This window comes from Oreochromis aureus, linkage group 17 (genome assembly GCF_013358895.1).
Source record: "Oreochromis aureus strain Israel breed Guangdong linkage group 17, ZZ_aureus, whole genome shotgun sequence".
Classification (NCBI taxonomy): Eukaryota; Metazoa; Chordata; class Actinopteri; order Cichliformes; family Cichlidae; genus Oreochromis; species Oreochromis aureus.
This window is the reverse complement of record NC_052958.1, coordinates 4,691,380-4,707,992: the sequence shown is the minus strand read 5'-3', so window position 1 is coordinate 4,707,992 and position 16,613 is coordinate 4,691,380. Positions and strand designations below refer to the sequence as shown.

The window sequence follows — 16,613 nt, the reverse complement described above, 5'->3', positions numbered from 1 at the left end:
CTACCACCAGGTTAGATTAGTTTGGTCTAAGTTGGGTAAAGTCAAATTAAGTCAGTTGAGATTGTTAAACATCAATCAGAGAAAAGAAAGAATTTTTAAATGAACGAATAATAAACAAAAAAGAGAAAATATTAGATGCAGTTAGTCATGCAAATTATTGATATTAAAAAATGTTCAGGCAACTAGTTTTGCCATGGTTCGCTGTGTGGCAGGCAGGATAAAGGACTTAATTTCAGGACTCACAGGACACAGAATGAAAACTTAAAGAGGCAGCTTTATTGTGCTGTAGCAAAAAACTACTAGAAACAAAAATCTTAAGGACGGAAGGAACTAAGACACTGGGAAGCTAGAAAACTAAACTGGGAAACTGAGCTAGAAAACTATAAGGCGCAAGGAGGAAAAAAGACACAGCACATACAGTGAGGGTATGACACAACACTGACAGAAAGAAACACAGGACTTAAATACACAGGCAGGACAATGAAAGGATGGGGAACAGGTGGTAACAAAGCTGGGCCAAATCACACCTAACGAGACAAGGGGAAGCAAAATCAGACACACTGGACACAGGGCATGGACTATCAGAATAAAACAGGAAACACACAACAGGCACATACTTATACACATACATACAAGGAACACAGGGACAGGAAGGACAAGAGACACAACTGACTGGGGGGAACAAGATAATAAACATGGAGACTGAACTAAAACTTGACTAAACACGAGGGCACAAGAACAAAACCTAAGAACTAGAATTCACAAACCACGAAGAACTGGAGGGCTAGAATACAAAACAGAAACCAAAACATTAGTAGACATAACCCATGATGAAATCAAAAATCAATAATAATGGTACAAAAATCAAAACACTGGGCCACCACCGAGTCAATTGACTTTTTTCACTTGTAAAAGCTGTATTTCACCCTGGATAGCTGTATTACAACTTAATCAGTAATGGTAGTTTACTAAGTTACACATAAGTTACATATTGGGAAAGATAATATCTGTGATAGTCCAGTGCAGTCATTAATAATTTGCATTAAGGCAACCTCACATGTTTCTCTGTATTAATCTATTTACAGTGTTTCCTTTCCATATGATCCCACCTACCAGCATATTTTTCAGTACAGCATCTACACTAAACTGAGGAGCACGTTGCTGCCTCTCTCAGTCACTTGGCACAGTGTAGCTGGAGGAATAGACACTCAAAGTGAGGGAAAACTTAACCACAGTCACACACGTACATGGATTTTAAATTAATAAGTACAACTCCTAAAGTTACTATTTGATCTGCTGTAAAGGTTGAGCTGGAGCAGGAGCTGAGCACTGACATGACTGGACTGTGTGGAAAATACAACGTAACAGGTGTGACACCTAAATGATAACCAGAAACTTTATAGGAATATTTTAGGTTTTCTTTGCAAATGATAACAGTTGTTTACAGACACTTTGCTCAAAGAATGCACCTTTTCATGAATCTAGGCAATGAGCAGCAGCTGATCAGATGACACGTGCCAAACAAGGGATCCTGTCTCTGTCCCTAATCCAGTAAGTTCAAGTGGTTTACATTAACTTGTTTTTTTTTGTTTGTAATTTTGTTTCTGAATACTCCAAATTTGAAAAATAAACAGGTGATTCACTAACACATTATAACGGGTCAGTTATGCAGTCTTTATGAATCTGAATTTCAGAGACAAATGTATTTACAGTTTTCAAATAAAATGTAAGTAAATGTTTTTTAAACTACCAGGTATGTGAGCAATTCTTCTCCTACACTTTGGGCTGTCTGCAATCTAGTTGGTTTCATTACTTCCACCTGTGTCACAAGAACATTTACGGATATGAAAACAGCAAACACATCGGCTGTGCTTTCTTTAAAGAGATTGCTCTGCACTGTGGAAAAAGCAGTAATGTGTGGGAAAAATGGAGATCTGTGACCCAGTGTGGTAACTAATTGTTTAATATACTAATACTAATAACAATAAGTGGCATATCCTGTACTCACCATCATTTGATATAGCTGTCCCTTTTTTGGTGGATGAATGTAGCTCAACCAACTTGTCCAGGAGCTCTGCTTTATGAAGAAGAGGGTGCTGCATTTGTTCCTACCTGCTCCAACCCAAACCCCCATTTTTCCAGCCAGGATATCACCAGTTCCTGCGTCTGCCCAGAGGGTGAGCACTGCCAGATTTTCCCCAGGGTATAAATCATTGATGTGTTTTGTTCTTGTTGTTGTTTGTTTGTTTGCCACATTTTAAGGCTGTACTGAACATGTGCATAGGCAAAGTGCTTAATGATCACTTGGATGGCTTCCACTGTGTGAATGTGTCGAACTGCACCTGTGTGTTCGCTGGCAGGACCTATTTACCTGGACAGAAACGTAGCACCAAGTGTCAGTCATGGTAAGGACCCAGATAAAGGGATTTATATTTATGATTATTTTTTGGGGAATAATGAATTGAAACTATTTAAACCTCTTCCTCAACCCTGTCTCCAGTTTGTGTGAAGGTGGGAAGTGGCGTTGCTCTGAAAACTGCCCAATTAAATGTCAGATTGAAGGTCAGTTTGTGTCAACATTTGATGGCAAATAAATTCAAACACTGCAGTGCACAACTGGAATTATAGTGAAATTCACCATGATATCTGGCTTGATGACAAAATTGACATTATGGTTTTCATATCAATGATTATTGTAGTGTGAATTACAAGGCAGCAGATTTTTTTGGGTGGTTTGCATGCTTGCCTGTGATACAGTAAAAAAAAAATCCCTACAAGATATGTTCACAAACTAAAATTTCATTTTCTAGAAATATTTGCTGATGAAAAGTGCTCTGTGCTGGTCAGCTTGACTGCCATATTTGCTAAGTGCCATGGCCATTTGCCACCGGATCAACACTACACAGTAAGCACACATTATGAGCAATCAGCAACTTTGTATAAGTTAATTTGACTTATCAATATTAAGGTGAAAATTGTATTTGCTGGCAGGCCTGTATTCAAAGAACCTGTAATTGTGGCAGCAATGTGCAGAGGTGCTTGTGCATTGCATTAGCCAGCTACGCCAAAGCTTGTGCAAGTCTCGGGATTTTAATCGGTGACTGGAGGAAAGCTGCCAACTGCAGTAAGTAAGCTTTAGTTCACATACCAAAGGGTTACATAATATATTGAATATATTAATAATGTTAATACCAGACAGATTAGGTTTAGACTTTTTGGAGAAGAGCCAGTACTGAGTTTTTTTTAATTTAAAATAACTAGTCAGAAAAGATGAAATCAATGTTTTTCATGTTTTTAAGAACTTGTGTACACTACAAATGTAAAAGTCTGTCTGAAGTGTTTGGATATTTGAAGGGAGCAAATATTGTGGAACTTTGCACAGCAGAAAAAGTGACAAATTACTTTTAAAAAAGTGCCATTCATGCTCATCACATTGTTGTCTCACAGCTCCGACATGTCCAAAGAACCAAGAGTTCTTCTACAACATCCGAGCTTGTAACACTACATGCCGCTCCATTACTGAGTCTGACCCTCGATGTGGAGTGGATGATGCTTCTGTGGAGGGCTGTAGCTGCCCAGAAGGAACATACCTGAACCAAGGAAACACCTGCACTCCAAAGGCAGACTGTGAATGCCACCATCTTGGTGGTGTAAGTCCACCAGGGCCGGTTGTTATCGATGGACATCATTGGTGGGATGACCCTCTAATTACACAGTATTTACAGCTATATAAAATGATACAGTATAATTTATCAACATTTTACTTGTCAAATTGCAGCCTGTGTGAAAATGGAGAACTGACATGTTCCACGGATTGTGGTAAATCTATTTTGGTCCAACCAAAAATAAAAAATAAGTACGAATTGATGTGAATACAGTAAAGGTTTCAAAACTGTTTTGATTTTAACATTTTCTGGACTGTACACTTGCCCAATGAACTGGCAAATGAGCGTATAATTTGCAGATTATTTTTTGTCTTAAATGATTTCATTAGGATGCAGGAATGGGAAGGTTTGCGTGCACTGCTCAGAGCACCTGATTCAGACAGCTCAGAAAACATGTGCGAGTCTCAGCAAACCACTGGTAAGTCTGAGGGTGATGATTTTATGAATAGCTACCTGTGTTATTCATTTACCATCAAAAAAGATTCATATTCTTTTATAGTGTGACACATATTTTTTGGTGACAGACTCCAGAGCAGTTACAACTGCTACTTATTTTAACTTCTGTGTAGTTATTCTGTGGCTAAATTGGAGCTCTAACACAACCAAAACTGGTTTCATTGGTTGTGAATTGTTAATTAGTCATTTTCTGCTTTCATGTCCAGTTTGCCATCATGACTTGTGAGAGTGGCTGTTATTGCCCACATGATCAATATGAAGATCACCATGGAAACTGTGTATCAAGGGACAACTGAACCTGTGTGTACAGTGGCAAAGTCTTCAGGGCAGGAGAGACTGTTAAAACCAACTGTAAAAACTGGTAACACACTCATAAGTGGCACTGCAGGGGTGGCTGTAGCTCAGGTGACAGAGCAGGTCAGCCACTAATCAGAAGCTCGGTGGTTTGATCCCAGGCTGCCTCCTGGCTGCATGCCAAATATCCTTGGGCCAGATACTAACCATGTTTGCCTACTGGTGGTGGTCAGAGGGCCCGGTGGCGCCAGTGTCCGACAGCCTCGCCCCTCGCGAGGCTGTCATTGCGCCCCAGGGCAGCTGTGGCTACAATGTAGCTTGCCATTGCCTGTGTGTGAATGGGTGAATGATTGAATGTAGTGTAAAGCGCTTTGGGGTCCTTAGGGACTGAATAAAGCGCTATACAAATGCAGACCATTTACTTTACTAGTTCACTGACAATATTTGGTTCATCCTCAAACTATCAGGGTTACCTGTCTCTGTCTTACAGTGTCTGTGGTCAGGGTCAGTGGGACTGCACAGATGAACCGTGTCCTGGGACATGTCAAGTCTATGGAAATGGACATTATCAGACCTTTGACTCTAAATGGTATCGATTTAGTGGACACTGCCAGTATACACTTGTAGAGGTGAGACCCTCCCCACCAAAAAAGTGACATAAAAATATAATAGAATATAATAGAAAGTATGACAGAGTGCAGAAAGCATGAATGTAATATGGATCTCTTTATCGCAGTGCTATTTACTGTAATTTGGCTCTTATGTCAGGATTACTGTGGAAATACAAAGGGCACATTTTCTGTCAGAGTGGAGAGCGTACCCTGCTGTGAAAAGGTGCTCCCCTGCTCTCGCTCCATTGTCCTGGTGCTGCAGGTGAATGAATTATTATCTAACCATGTTATAATGTCAGTTTATTTATTTGCCTCCTTTTATTTTACTAATTTGATCAAATCCATCTCCTATTAACTGTAATGACGACCTTCAGTAGAGGCAGTAATAGTGATAATGTTATACAGTCAAATAATAGTGATTGTAATTTGTCGGCTTTGACCCAATAAGGGCAAGGTCACCGTGACTCTGAGTGACATGAAGGTGACCAAAAACCTACAACAAGACTCTACAATTGCGGAAAACTCACTTTATAGTATCGACACTGTGGGACTCTATATCATAGTGTCAGTGCCGAGCAGCGGGATCACTCTCATCTGGGACAAACACACACGGCTCACCATAAAGCTGCATGAAAACTGGAGGGTGAGGAATTATAATAAGATTTATATTAGTACAATGGAAAAACACTGGAAAGTGTTTTTGGAGATGTAGAACTTGAATTTTTAAAAGCAGATTTTATACAATTTCAAATTCTATTATCATAAAACCCATACTTATAATTAAAACTGAAGAAAAAAAAATCTCACCTGCAGAGCAAAGTTTGCGGCCTGTGTGGGAATTTTGACTCCAATGAGATGAACGACCTGCAGATAAGTGGCTCAGCAGGTGAATCGGTTTTCTCTCTGTTTTTATCATAAATAAAATAAAATTAAAATAAATACATTTTTTAAAAATCTGTTTTCAGTGGCGTCCAGTCCGATGGCCTTTGGCAACAGCTGGAAGGCAACCACTCCTTCCTGTTCTGATGTAACTGCTGATATATAAAGATTTTTTCTTTTGTTTTTTTTTCTTTTTAAAATTTTCATCCAACTTTATTACAATATCATACTATACATAAAACATGTTAATAATTAATAAAACTTATTTCACGTACAGCACTTTGGTCCTGTGCTGGGTATTTTAAAGTGCTTTATAAATAAAGCACTTTATTTATAAAGCGGTCTGTGTTTTCTTGTCCCAGTGTCATTCCCTGTTTCTTGTTCGAGTCTGTCATGTTGTCCGTGTCGTGTCGTTGTGTCTCGTCTCTCTTTCCTGTTTACATGTTCCCCTCCTTGTGTTTCCCCTGCATGTGTTGTGCTTTCATGTGTGTCCTCCCCAGCCTGTCATGTCTCTTTCCCTCTCCCTTAATGTCCCCCTCTCGCTTTCTCTCTGTGTATCGTCTTCCTTAACTGTTTCCGCGTTCTCCTCTGTCTACTCCTGTTGTCTCCCAAGTCTGGCTCCCATGTCAAGTTGTGTGAATTAGTCCGTGTTTCAGTGTTTCCTGTTTTACTTTGACAGTATTGTGTCCTGTGTGCAGCATGTTTAGTTTTGCTTCCTCAGTGTCATTAGGTCTATTTGTTTCAGCCGTGTTCCCATGTGTTTCCACTCTCCCTAATTGCTCTTGTGTGCATTGTGTCATTGTCCATTGTCAGGTCGTCTGCTCGTCTCCCTGTGTTCCTGCTCTGAGGTTTTTCCCACATTCATTGTGCTTTGGTCTTAGTTGAGGTTTTTCCTGTCTTGGTTTTAGTTAGTTTAGTTCTTGGTCTTTTGCCCTTTGTTTTACATGTTTTGTGTTAAACCCATTACCTCCCTTAAGCATCTGCGTTTGGGTGTGCTTCATAAACACGAGGTCTGCTGCCGCAGCGCTTTGACACATATGTGACTGTCACGACAAGAAATATTGTTTTTGCACTCTTATAAAGAGATAATACAATAACTACAAACTCTACAAAAGCTTGAATTCTCATCTAAGTAATGCCATAAAAGTCAGATTTGACATCCTCAGTATGATGTCAAATTCAAAATTTTGGTGTTAGGGAATCTGGACCACTTATGCTGACAATCCAGCCATGGGTGCTGTGCTGGGCAGTAAGAACTTCTACTTTGTGCTCGTGTGGGTTCTTACATTTGGTTATGTAGGCTACTTAGGGTATCACAGTACTTTTAGTAACTGGGATTTAGTATTTGGGGCAGTCCATTTATGTATGGATCACTTTCTGTGGGTAACTTAACCCTGGCAGCTGATAGAATAGCCTCTCAAAACCTTTGAACAACTGGAAACTTACTTTTATGTTTAGTCATTGTCACTGTTTTCAGTCCTTGTTTTTTTGTGTTAGGTTTTAATAACATGAGGGGAGTACTTCCCAGTTCTTCTGTTAGTAAGGCTTGGGCTTTCCATTGACCTATTTACAGTTCCACATATTTATATTGGAGGAGAGTTGTGGACATTCTTTATTAGCTAACTTGAGGTTTGCCTGCTGTGATAGAAAAACTAGAATATAATGGCAATAAGCCAAAGGCTGTTTTCTTGTATTTTTGTCAGTGTTGATGGTATACTTGCACATAAACCACTACATTGGACAATGATCTGTCACTCCATACCATCAGTTGTCTACCTAAGTGGTTGTCTACCTAGGTGGACATGTAAAAGAAAAAAAGTTCAAAAATCTTTTTTTCATGCCTAAAGATGAATAAAAATACGTAAGAAAAAAAATCCCGATTGAGGTTGTCATAGTTCATGCATGCAAGGGTTAAATAAAGTTTAAATAAAAATATATAAATAAATATAAAAACATGTCTTTTAAATTACATTAGATATTTGCTTAAAGGTTGTTCATACAAACCATAAAATGTACATAGAAAGTGTAAGTACAAATGACTGAAGTAGAAAATGTAATTAACTCATGGCAACACTTGGCAGACCTGCCAGACTATTCAGTTTCATCAGTTAATGCAGGAACAGAGAGCATGGGAATGAATTGCTAATACCTGTAGCCTGCAAACAGATATGTATTTAGATTGCAATTTAATGATGTAAGCTTAATAAATTAATGATAAATGGCCTCCTCTACATTCATTAAAGATTGATGTTGAATTGCTCAAAAACATATATAGCTGTGCCCATCATTGCAGTTTTGATTATTTAAATAATCGTAGTAGTCCATGCTGTTTAGGAAAACAACAGGTGAAAAAACTGGAAAACAAAAGAAAAAGTTGGTTTTAATAAATTTAATAATGATCTAGTCTACATTTTACATGTGACCACGTAATCGAGCAAAAATGCTCTTCCTTTCTAAATGGGTTCCTATATTATTATAAAAGTCATTTATCATTATCATTATTATTGTTATTATTACCCTTCAGCTACGCTAAAATTTTCCAGTGATCTTCATCTAGTTGCCAATTGTTCTTTAATGCTCTATACTGTCAAGCCCTGTAAAGGGATTTTCCTATTTTAGAGGAGGTTTTGGATTGGATTGGATTGGAAAGTGAGATTTTTGAACAACAGATGTGGCTTTTTACTGCACAAATGAGGAACCTAAATATTTTTCTGATAATGAAATACGATTGATTTTTACTTTTATCTCTGGCAGCTGTTTCAGCGACTGTAATATACAACCTCTAAACAGATGCCTCTGTATGTCTGTTTGTTGACAATGTTTCACTTCCATACAACCACACCTATCAGCATATTTTCCAGTATGGCATCTACACTCAACTAAGGAGCTCCTTGCTCCCTCTGTCTATAACCTGGCACAGTGTACCTGGAGGAATAGACACACTTTGGGTGAAAGCTCTTATATACTGCGCATTCTTACATTTTCATAAAACAGTCAAGGAAAATTCCTGAAGCTTCTGCATGATTTGGTGTTAAGGTGGAGCTAGAGCAGGAGCTGAGCACGGACATGACTGGACTGTGTGGAAAATACAATGTAACGGGTACGACAGCTACCTCATAGTTCACATAGTACAGTTGAATAATTATTACTAGTAAAAGTCTTGATGGTTACAAACTATGCATAAATAGCTCGTATTACTGACGATGATTATATAACGTGTTTGACTGGTAAATGTTTCTTTATGTCAAGTTTTTTTTGTGGCGGGGGTTGTTGTTTGTGGGTTTTTTTTAATTAGGTAATGAGCAGCAGCTGATTACAGAGAGCTGATAGCTGACAGTACATGTCAAACTCAAGATCCTGCCTTTGTTCCTAATCCAGTAGGTTCTGGTGGTTTACATTTTTTTGTTTTCTCACTGTTTAGTTATAAAGTAGTGACTGAATAGTGATAAAGTGAAATTATTTAGTTACAAATGTGTTTTTCATTTTTGGAAGTTAATACATTCTTCTATATTATGTTTCTGTATTATTAATTTTAATATTGTAGATGCCATACCCAGTTTGAATCTGTCATCTAGTTTGAAAAGCTCAGCTGGTTCCTCTGATGATATTTTGGAATTTAACAAGGTTCCAAGTAGAGCTTCAACATGCAATAAGAAGAAACGTGAGTGTGACAAAACATTTTTTGAGCATGCAATTTGTTTAAAACAATGCATAAACTCAAACAGGCTGAAGTAAGACATTGAAACATTTCTAGTAATGAGGTTAGTTTATGTACGAATTTCTTTATAGATTTATGTACTACCAGTATCTACTGCAGTTACCTTTTCATGTGCCATTCCCAGGTCAATGTGACTTGTACGGACAGAGCCAATATATTTCTTTCCAAGGAGTCACTTTTAATTTCCTGAATCAATGCACCTACATCTTGGTGGAGGAACGCTCACCACGTCATAATCTGACCATTGCAGTAGACAACTTTAATTGTGTACCTGGCCTCCAAGAGTCTTGTGCTAAAGACATCATCCTGAGATATCAGAGCAATGTAGCTAAACTCAGTATTGTCCCGCATTTTTCTGAAGGACAGGTAGGTAATAATACAAATAGTACAGATCTTAGTTATTTACACAAGGTACCACAATGAATTCTTGTATATTAAAGATAATAATCTGTGATATAGAATAACTTTATTTCAAGTCTGTATTTATTTAGGCCAACATTGGCCAATAGTAAGAATAAGACACTGGTTTGACACTGATCTAATCGACCTTAGGCCACTCTGAACAATGTGATCATACAACCACCATATGAAGAGCATGGAGTGAGATTTCAGAGTCTCAAACACAAAGTTATCATCCAGCTCTCGGATATCCGCTCTTATGTTTCCCTCACCCCATATTACAACCTACTGATCAGTCTGGCTATGGAAAATTTCTACAACAACACTGAGGGACAGTGTGGTGGGTATTGGAGGGAAAAGTGCTAGAACACATCTGTGATTGAGTACTGTTCCAAATAACTTGGGGCACTGTGTAAAATGTAAATAATAACAGAATGCAATTATTAGCAAGCCTCATAGACCCACAATTCAGCTTTTATTCACAATAGAACATAAATAAAAACGTGTCAAATTTATGAACTGAGACATTTCACTATATCATGAACTTTAAAATTAATGGCCAAAACACATCTTAAAAAACTGAGGTGAGGGGAAAATAGTATTGAAAAAGTAAGTGGTGCAAAGAAACAGCTGATGGAATATTTTGCAGCTAGGTTAACTGGCAACAGATAGGAAGGATAATTGAGTGTATACAAGATTCTCAGAAGAAAAAATGGTCAGAGTTTTTTTTTTTCCTCATTAAAAATTGCAAATAATTTAAGTTTCTCATCAATGCATAAAGTGATACTGAGAATTTGGAGAAATCTCTGTCCGATGCCAGTGATCTTCAAGTGGCACTACATCAGGTATTATTCTGTCATGGAAATCACTGCATGGACTTAGGAATGCTTTCAGAAATAAATATCTGTGAACATAATTCACTGAGCCATTCACAAATGCAGGTTACAGCTCAAAAGGGGAAACAAAGCCATATGTGAATTAAATGAAATTTGTTTTGGACAAAATGGATGCCATATCCTCTAAATTAAAGAGGAGAGAGACCATCTGGTTTGTTATCAGCACTCTGTTTAAAACTCTGGTTTGTGCCATATTTACCACGGCTGAACAAAGTGGTAAACATTCCCCTGCAACAACTTTTCTAAGACATGCTCCTCGTAACAAATTCAAAATAACCTTATTTTTGTCTTACAGTGGTAGATTCTCTCATTTTAAACATTGGATACATTTTCTATGTTCTACTGTGTGTAAAATATGCATTAATCTGATTTGTAGATCATTTTACACAGTGTGCCAAGTTTTTTTAAATTTTAATTGGAGTCTTTTCTAGCATAGTGTATACATGTTTATATGTATCTTTAACAGTGTAGATGAAAATTCTATTGAACAGGACCTATCCATCACAATACTGAGCAATGCAGAATATTCTCATTGCACGTCACATAAATCTACATCCATATATACCACTTTTCTCTCCCTTCTCCAGGTGTGTGTGGTGGAGCATTGTGTGTTCGTAAAAGAGGGCAGATTGAGGATGACAGCTGTTGTGATAAGACAGCCTACGACTGGGTGTATCCAGATCCTCAGAAGCCAGCCTGTTTTTCTGCACCAAAGAATGTATCCTGTCATGCTGAGCAAGCTTCACTACTCACTAAAATAATCGCTACCTGTCTTCCAAGTCCGCTGTGTGAGCTTCTAGAAAACATGTAAGCTACATACACTAACATACTATCCTCATTGGTGTCAGATTTTGTAATAATAAGTGCATCTGTAGATAAATGGCTACTGCCATCACTCTGATATAGCATAAAAGTAAAGCTTTGTGCCCACAAAATCATTTAAAGATAAGATATGATGTTATGTATACTCTGACTCAACTCCCATGCTCTCCAGTGAAGTTCTGGCCTATTCTTTGTGAAAGCTGACTGACTACGAGAGGTCATCAGCTTATGCAGCTCACTTGTGCCTTTCAAACTGTATACACCAATGTGATGAAGAAAGTTTTCACATGCAATCCTGTAAACTACACGTGCATTTCACTTCACATATGTATTTTATTTCTTTTTCTTTTTCTTTTAGTTGTGTTATATGTTTCCCTATTCCTATGTCACCTGTCTTATTTGACTTTGAAAAGATTTTAATTTGAAAAAAATAATCTTTCCTGTCTCTTCAGAGTCTTTGCAAATTGCAGCAAGTATGTGAATCTAACTCTTCAAAAGAAGAATTGTAAGTTTGATTCGTGCTCTAACCCAAATGCTTCTTGCGCTGCTCTGGAGCAAGCTGCAGAGGAGTGTAGAAATGCTGGTTTCTGTGTTGACTGGAGAAAACTAACCAATGGAACCTGTGGTATGTGGTATTTTCTTTGAGCAAAGTTAATAAAGCAGTAATTAATTACTCACTTATCTACATTGTGCAGACATAAGTTGCCTAACGTGGTAATTTTGTCCTAAAACTAAATCTTGTGTTATTAACTTTAGTGTCCATGATCGTATTTCAGATGTGGCATGTCCAGGCGGACTGGTTTATAGAGAATGTTATGACAAGATGGATGACTTCTGCTATGCAGGGTTTGGTTTTTTTTAACCAAATAATATTTGTACTTATTGTGCTCCCATTCTGCTGAATTCAATTTAGACTTGTTGTCAAGTTGTTTTCACCATTTGTGTTTTTCCTTTGCTTCAGACTACGATATCCAGGAGACTCACTTAAAAAGAACACAGCAGGTTGTTTCTGTCCCAGCAACTTGCTCAGAGCAGGAACTCACTCAAACATCTGTGTGGCTGACTGTTCCTGTGAGTAATTTTGTCTACAACGCTTACAATGACACCTTTAACTGTATTTAAATTCTTATGCAGAGAAATGTGTTTGATTTTTCTTTTTTTCCCCCAGTTTGCAAAGGGCCAACCGGAGAGCCTAAACTAGTAAGTATTTTTCCCTTCTCGTTCCAAAAGTGATTTAATTTCTCTAATTTCATTTGGACTGTTAAAATAAAATAAAAAACTACCTGTGCACTTCTTTTAGCCCGGTGAAGTGTGGCAGTCCAATTGTTACCTTTGTACATGTAACAACCAGACGCATACTGAGGAGTGTTTTCCTAAACCTCCTGAACCCGCTCCTGTCTGTGGTCCCAGTGCTGTCTTGGTAAACAGAACTTGCTGTGGTGATCAGATTTGTGGTAAGAACTGGCCCTTCATAATGTTTTTTTATTCATTTTTATATTATTTTTTTTTTCAAACTGTTTGACACACAGTTATTTTCCCTTCTGCATAGCAAAACACATTGTTGTGACCCCAAAGTGCCATTGAATTTTGGGGTCACTTGAGAGACTTTTAAGTGATTCAAATGACACATATATTAGGAAAATTTCATTTTTTTTGTACCTCTGACTGTGGTTGTGCGTCATCTGAAAATTGCTGTTGTTTTACTCATTATCCAAGTTCATTTTTGTGAACATTTGTTTTGTTTTTCAGTCGAGAAGACATGCAGCTATAATGAGCAGACATACAAGGTGTGTTGTGTCTGTGCCCTGTGTTTGTTTTTCCTTGGAGATCAGTTTGAGTTTGACTGAAACAAAATGGTAACAAAATATGTTGTGTTGTCTTGTGTATATGTGTGTAGGTGTAGGCAGGGGACAAATGGACAGATCCTGCCCATCCCTGCAAGTCATTTAGCTGCAGCAAAGAGGGGATTCAGACTGAGACTAAAGTCTGTCCCAAAGAAAGCTGCCCCGAGGTACTGAAAACCTACACAGTGATCCTGAAACTGTAATCTGTGTCCAAGAATATGGATTTTAAAACAATATACGCATATTTTAGGTCTCACTCTTAGAACTGAAGAAGTCCAGACACTTTTCTTCCCAAGCTCCTTAGACTTATATTTTAGATGTTTACCTCTATTTTACTACAAAAGTACAGTATGCATGGAAGAACAACTTTCCGTTTTTTTCCAGGAGGACAGAATTTGGGATGACCAACACTGCTGTTATACATGTAAGTATAGACAAAAGAAAAACCATGAGTTATTTATAACTCTGAACTTTGTCTAATAAACCTTTTTCACTTTCTTTTATTTTACAGAAGTCAATCTTGTAACTAAAGATAGCTAATAATCTGCAGCTCAGCTGCATCCAAAATGTTTAATGTCATTCAGTATTGAAAGGATTTGCTCACTGTGCTTCATCTTCAGTTATACTTACTGTATACTGCCATTTTCAGGTAAAAAGGGCTGTGCTCCCAGGGTGTCCAGCTTCAACATCACCATAGAAAACTGCTCCACTGTCATACAGATACCTGCATGCCAGGGACAATGTTCGTCTCAACTGAGGTTAGAGGAAATCTTTACTGGTTAAGTAAAAATACAGGTTCACAGGCATGCCATCAGATAAAATGGAAAATGAAAACTAAGTGGAAGTGAAGCTTGGATTTTAGAGATTTAGATTTAGATTTTAATCTACTTTCCTTATTCTGTATGTTTTTAATCCTTCCCTCTCACCACTTTCTCTTCTTTCTCTCATCCTCCAACTGCCACAGGGTGCTGGTGTTAAATGGTGACTTGATGCCACAGCAGGAGCGCAAATGCTGCGTGGAGCAGAGCTCAGAGAGGAGGTCGATGACCCTGCACTGCTCAGACCTGACTACCAGACAATATGCTTACAAGCACATCACCAGCTGTGTGTGTGAATCTTGCAGCAGGATCTGAAATGTAGAGCTAGCACAGCCAAGACGAAGCCATTTGGAATCATTAGTTTAAATAGATTTCAAATCAAATTCAGCAGTACTGGATGTTTTTCTTCTTTACTTAAAGAAGGTACTGAATCTGTTTTCTGTCAAATAAACACATCTAACAATCACCAAAAGACTCTGTAAATATCTTCTCTGTCTTTGTTCACTGTCACATTGATTTGACCTTAATGGCTTCTGCATTTATTCAATACTTCCTGGAAATTACAAAAATAATTGCTCAACAGTGGTATCTAGCCTTTCAGGTAAATTTTAATTAGTGCTGTGCGATACTGCAGATTTTGGTATTGATCCAATACCAGGTAAAAACAGGGCAGTTTTGCTGATACCAATCTGATATATTCTCTGATATTTTGATACAAATTTTAATATAATAGTATATAATACAAGATCCTCTCCATGAATCGCTACCTTATCGTGGTGGAGGGGTTTGTGTGTCCCAGGGATCCCAGGGGCTATGTTGTCTGGGGGTTTTGCCCCCTGGTAGGGTCTCCCATGGCAAATTGGTCCTGGGTGAGGGACCAGACAAAGAGCGATTCAGAAGACCCTTATGAAGAGAACATCGAGGGAACAGTTGGAAGGTGCCCCACCTGGAGACTCTGTTGTCCTGCTGGGAGACTTCAATGCTCACGTGGGTAACAACAGCGAGACCTGGAGGGGCGTGATTGGGATGGAGAGGCCATGGAAAAAGACTTTTGGACTGCCTCGAAGAGATTCTGGCAAACCGTCAGGCGTCTCAGGAGGGGAAAGCGGTGCTCTACCTGCACTGTGTATAGTGCTGGCGCTGCTGACGTCGACTGAGAAAATTGTCAGGCGGTGGAAGGAATACTTCGAGGACCTCCTTAATCCCACTGACACGTCTTCTGAGGAGGAAGCAGAGTCTGGGGATGAGGGGAATGACCCGCCAATTTCCGGGGGCGAGGTCACTGAGGCAGTTAAACAACTCCTTGGTGGCAGAGCCCCTGGTGTTGATGAGGTCCGCCCCGAGTTCCTGAAGGCTCTGGACGTTGTAGGGCTGTCCTGGTTGACACGCCTCTACAATGTTGCGTGGAGATCAGGGGCAGTACCCCTGGACTGGCAGACCGGGGTGGTGGTCCCCATCTTTAAGAAGGGAGACCGGAGGGTGTGTTCCAACTACAGGGAGATCACACTCCTCAGCCTCCCTGGGAAAGTCTATGCCAGGGTGCTGGAAAGGAGAGTTCGTCCGCTAGTCGAACCTCGGATACAGGAGGAACAATGCGGTTTTTGTCCTGGTCGCGGAACACTGGACCAGCTCTTTAGCCTCTCAAGGATACTTGAGGGTGCATGGGAGTTTGCCCAACCAGTCTACATGTGTTTTGTGGACTTGGAGAAGGCATTCGACCGTGTCCCTCGGGGTGTCCTGTGGGAGGTGTTGCGGGAGTATGGGGTGTCTGGCCCATTGCTATGGGCCATTCGATCCCTATACAACCGTTGCAAGAGTTTGGTTCACATTGCCGGCAATAAGTCGGACTCGTTCCCGGTGGGTGATGGGCTCCGCCAGGGCTGCCCTTTGTCACCGGTTCTGTTCATAATTTTTATGGACAGGATTTCTAGGCGCAGCCAAGTGGCGGAGGGCCTTCACTTCGGTGGCCTCAGAATCTCATCTCTGCTTTTTGCGGATGATGTGGTTCTGTTGGCTTCATCAGGTGAAGGCCTCCAGCTCGCACTGGAACGGTTCACAGCCGAGTGTGAAGCAGCGGGAATGAGGATCAGCAACTCCAAATCTGAGGCCATGGTTCTCAGCCGGAAAAGGGTGGAGTGCCCACTCCGGGTCGGGGATGAGTTCCTGCCCCAAGTGGAGGAGTTCAAGTATCTTGGGGTCTTGTTCGTGAGT

At 39.4% G+C, this 16,613-nt stretch overlaps 1 protein-coding gene and 1 long non-coding RNA gene across 2 annotated transcripts; both read left to right on the top strand.

The window, feature by feature from the left end:
* The first annotated feature begins 1,112 nt into the window (after positions 1–1,112).
* LOC120432740 lies at positions 1,113–1,506 on the top strand. The gene is made up of 3 exons (XR_005608929.1): positions 1,113–1,213; positions 1,305–1,368; positions 1,486–1,506. It is a non-coding gene; the product is annotated as an uncharacterized LOC120432740 (long non-coding RNA).
* Position 1,507: 1 nt separating this feature from the next.
* On the top strand, positions 1,508–14,848 carry muc5e (mucin 5e). The gene is given in 31 exon segments (XM_039601327.1): positions 1,508–1,551; positions 1,665–1,671; positions 1,754–1,949; positions 2,052–2,177; positions 2,285–2,405; positions 2,501–2,562; positions 2,811–2,905; positions 2,992–3,124; positions 3,448–3,691; positions 3,779–3,819; positions 3,995–4,083; positions 4,328–4,482; positions 4,906–5,044; positions 5,184–5,288; positions 5,475–5,669; positions 5,840–5,912; positions 5,992–6,068; positions 7,103–7,201; positions 9,672–9,989; positions 10,176–10,362; positions 11,506–11,725; positions 12,193–12,365; positions 12,517–12,586; positions 12,702–12,811; positions 12,909–12,940; positions 13,041–13,194; positions 13,490–13,527; positions 13,644–13,751; positions 13,969–14,008; positions 14,234–14,342; positions 14,549–14,848. Coding segments are annotated over 31 exon segments (3,729 nt in total). The 3' UTR covers positions 14,718–14,848.
* The last annotated feature ends 1,765 nt before the right edge of the window (positions 14,849–16,613 follow it).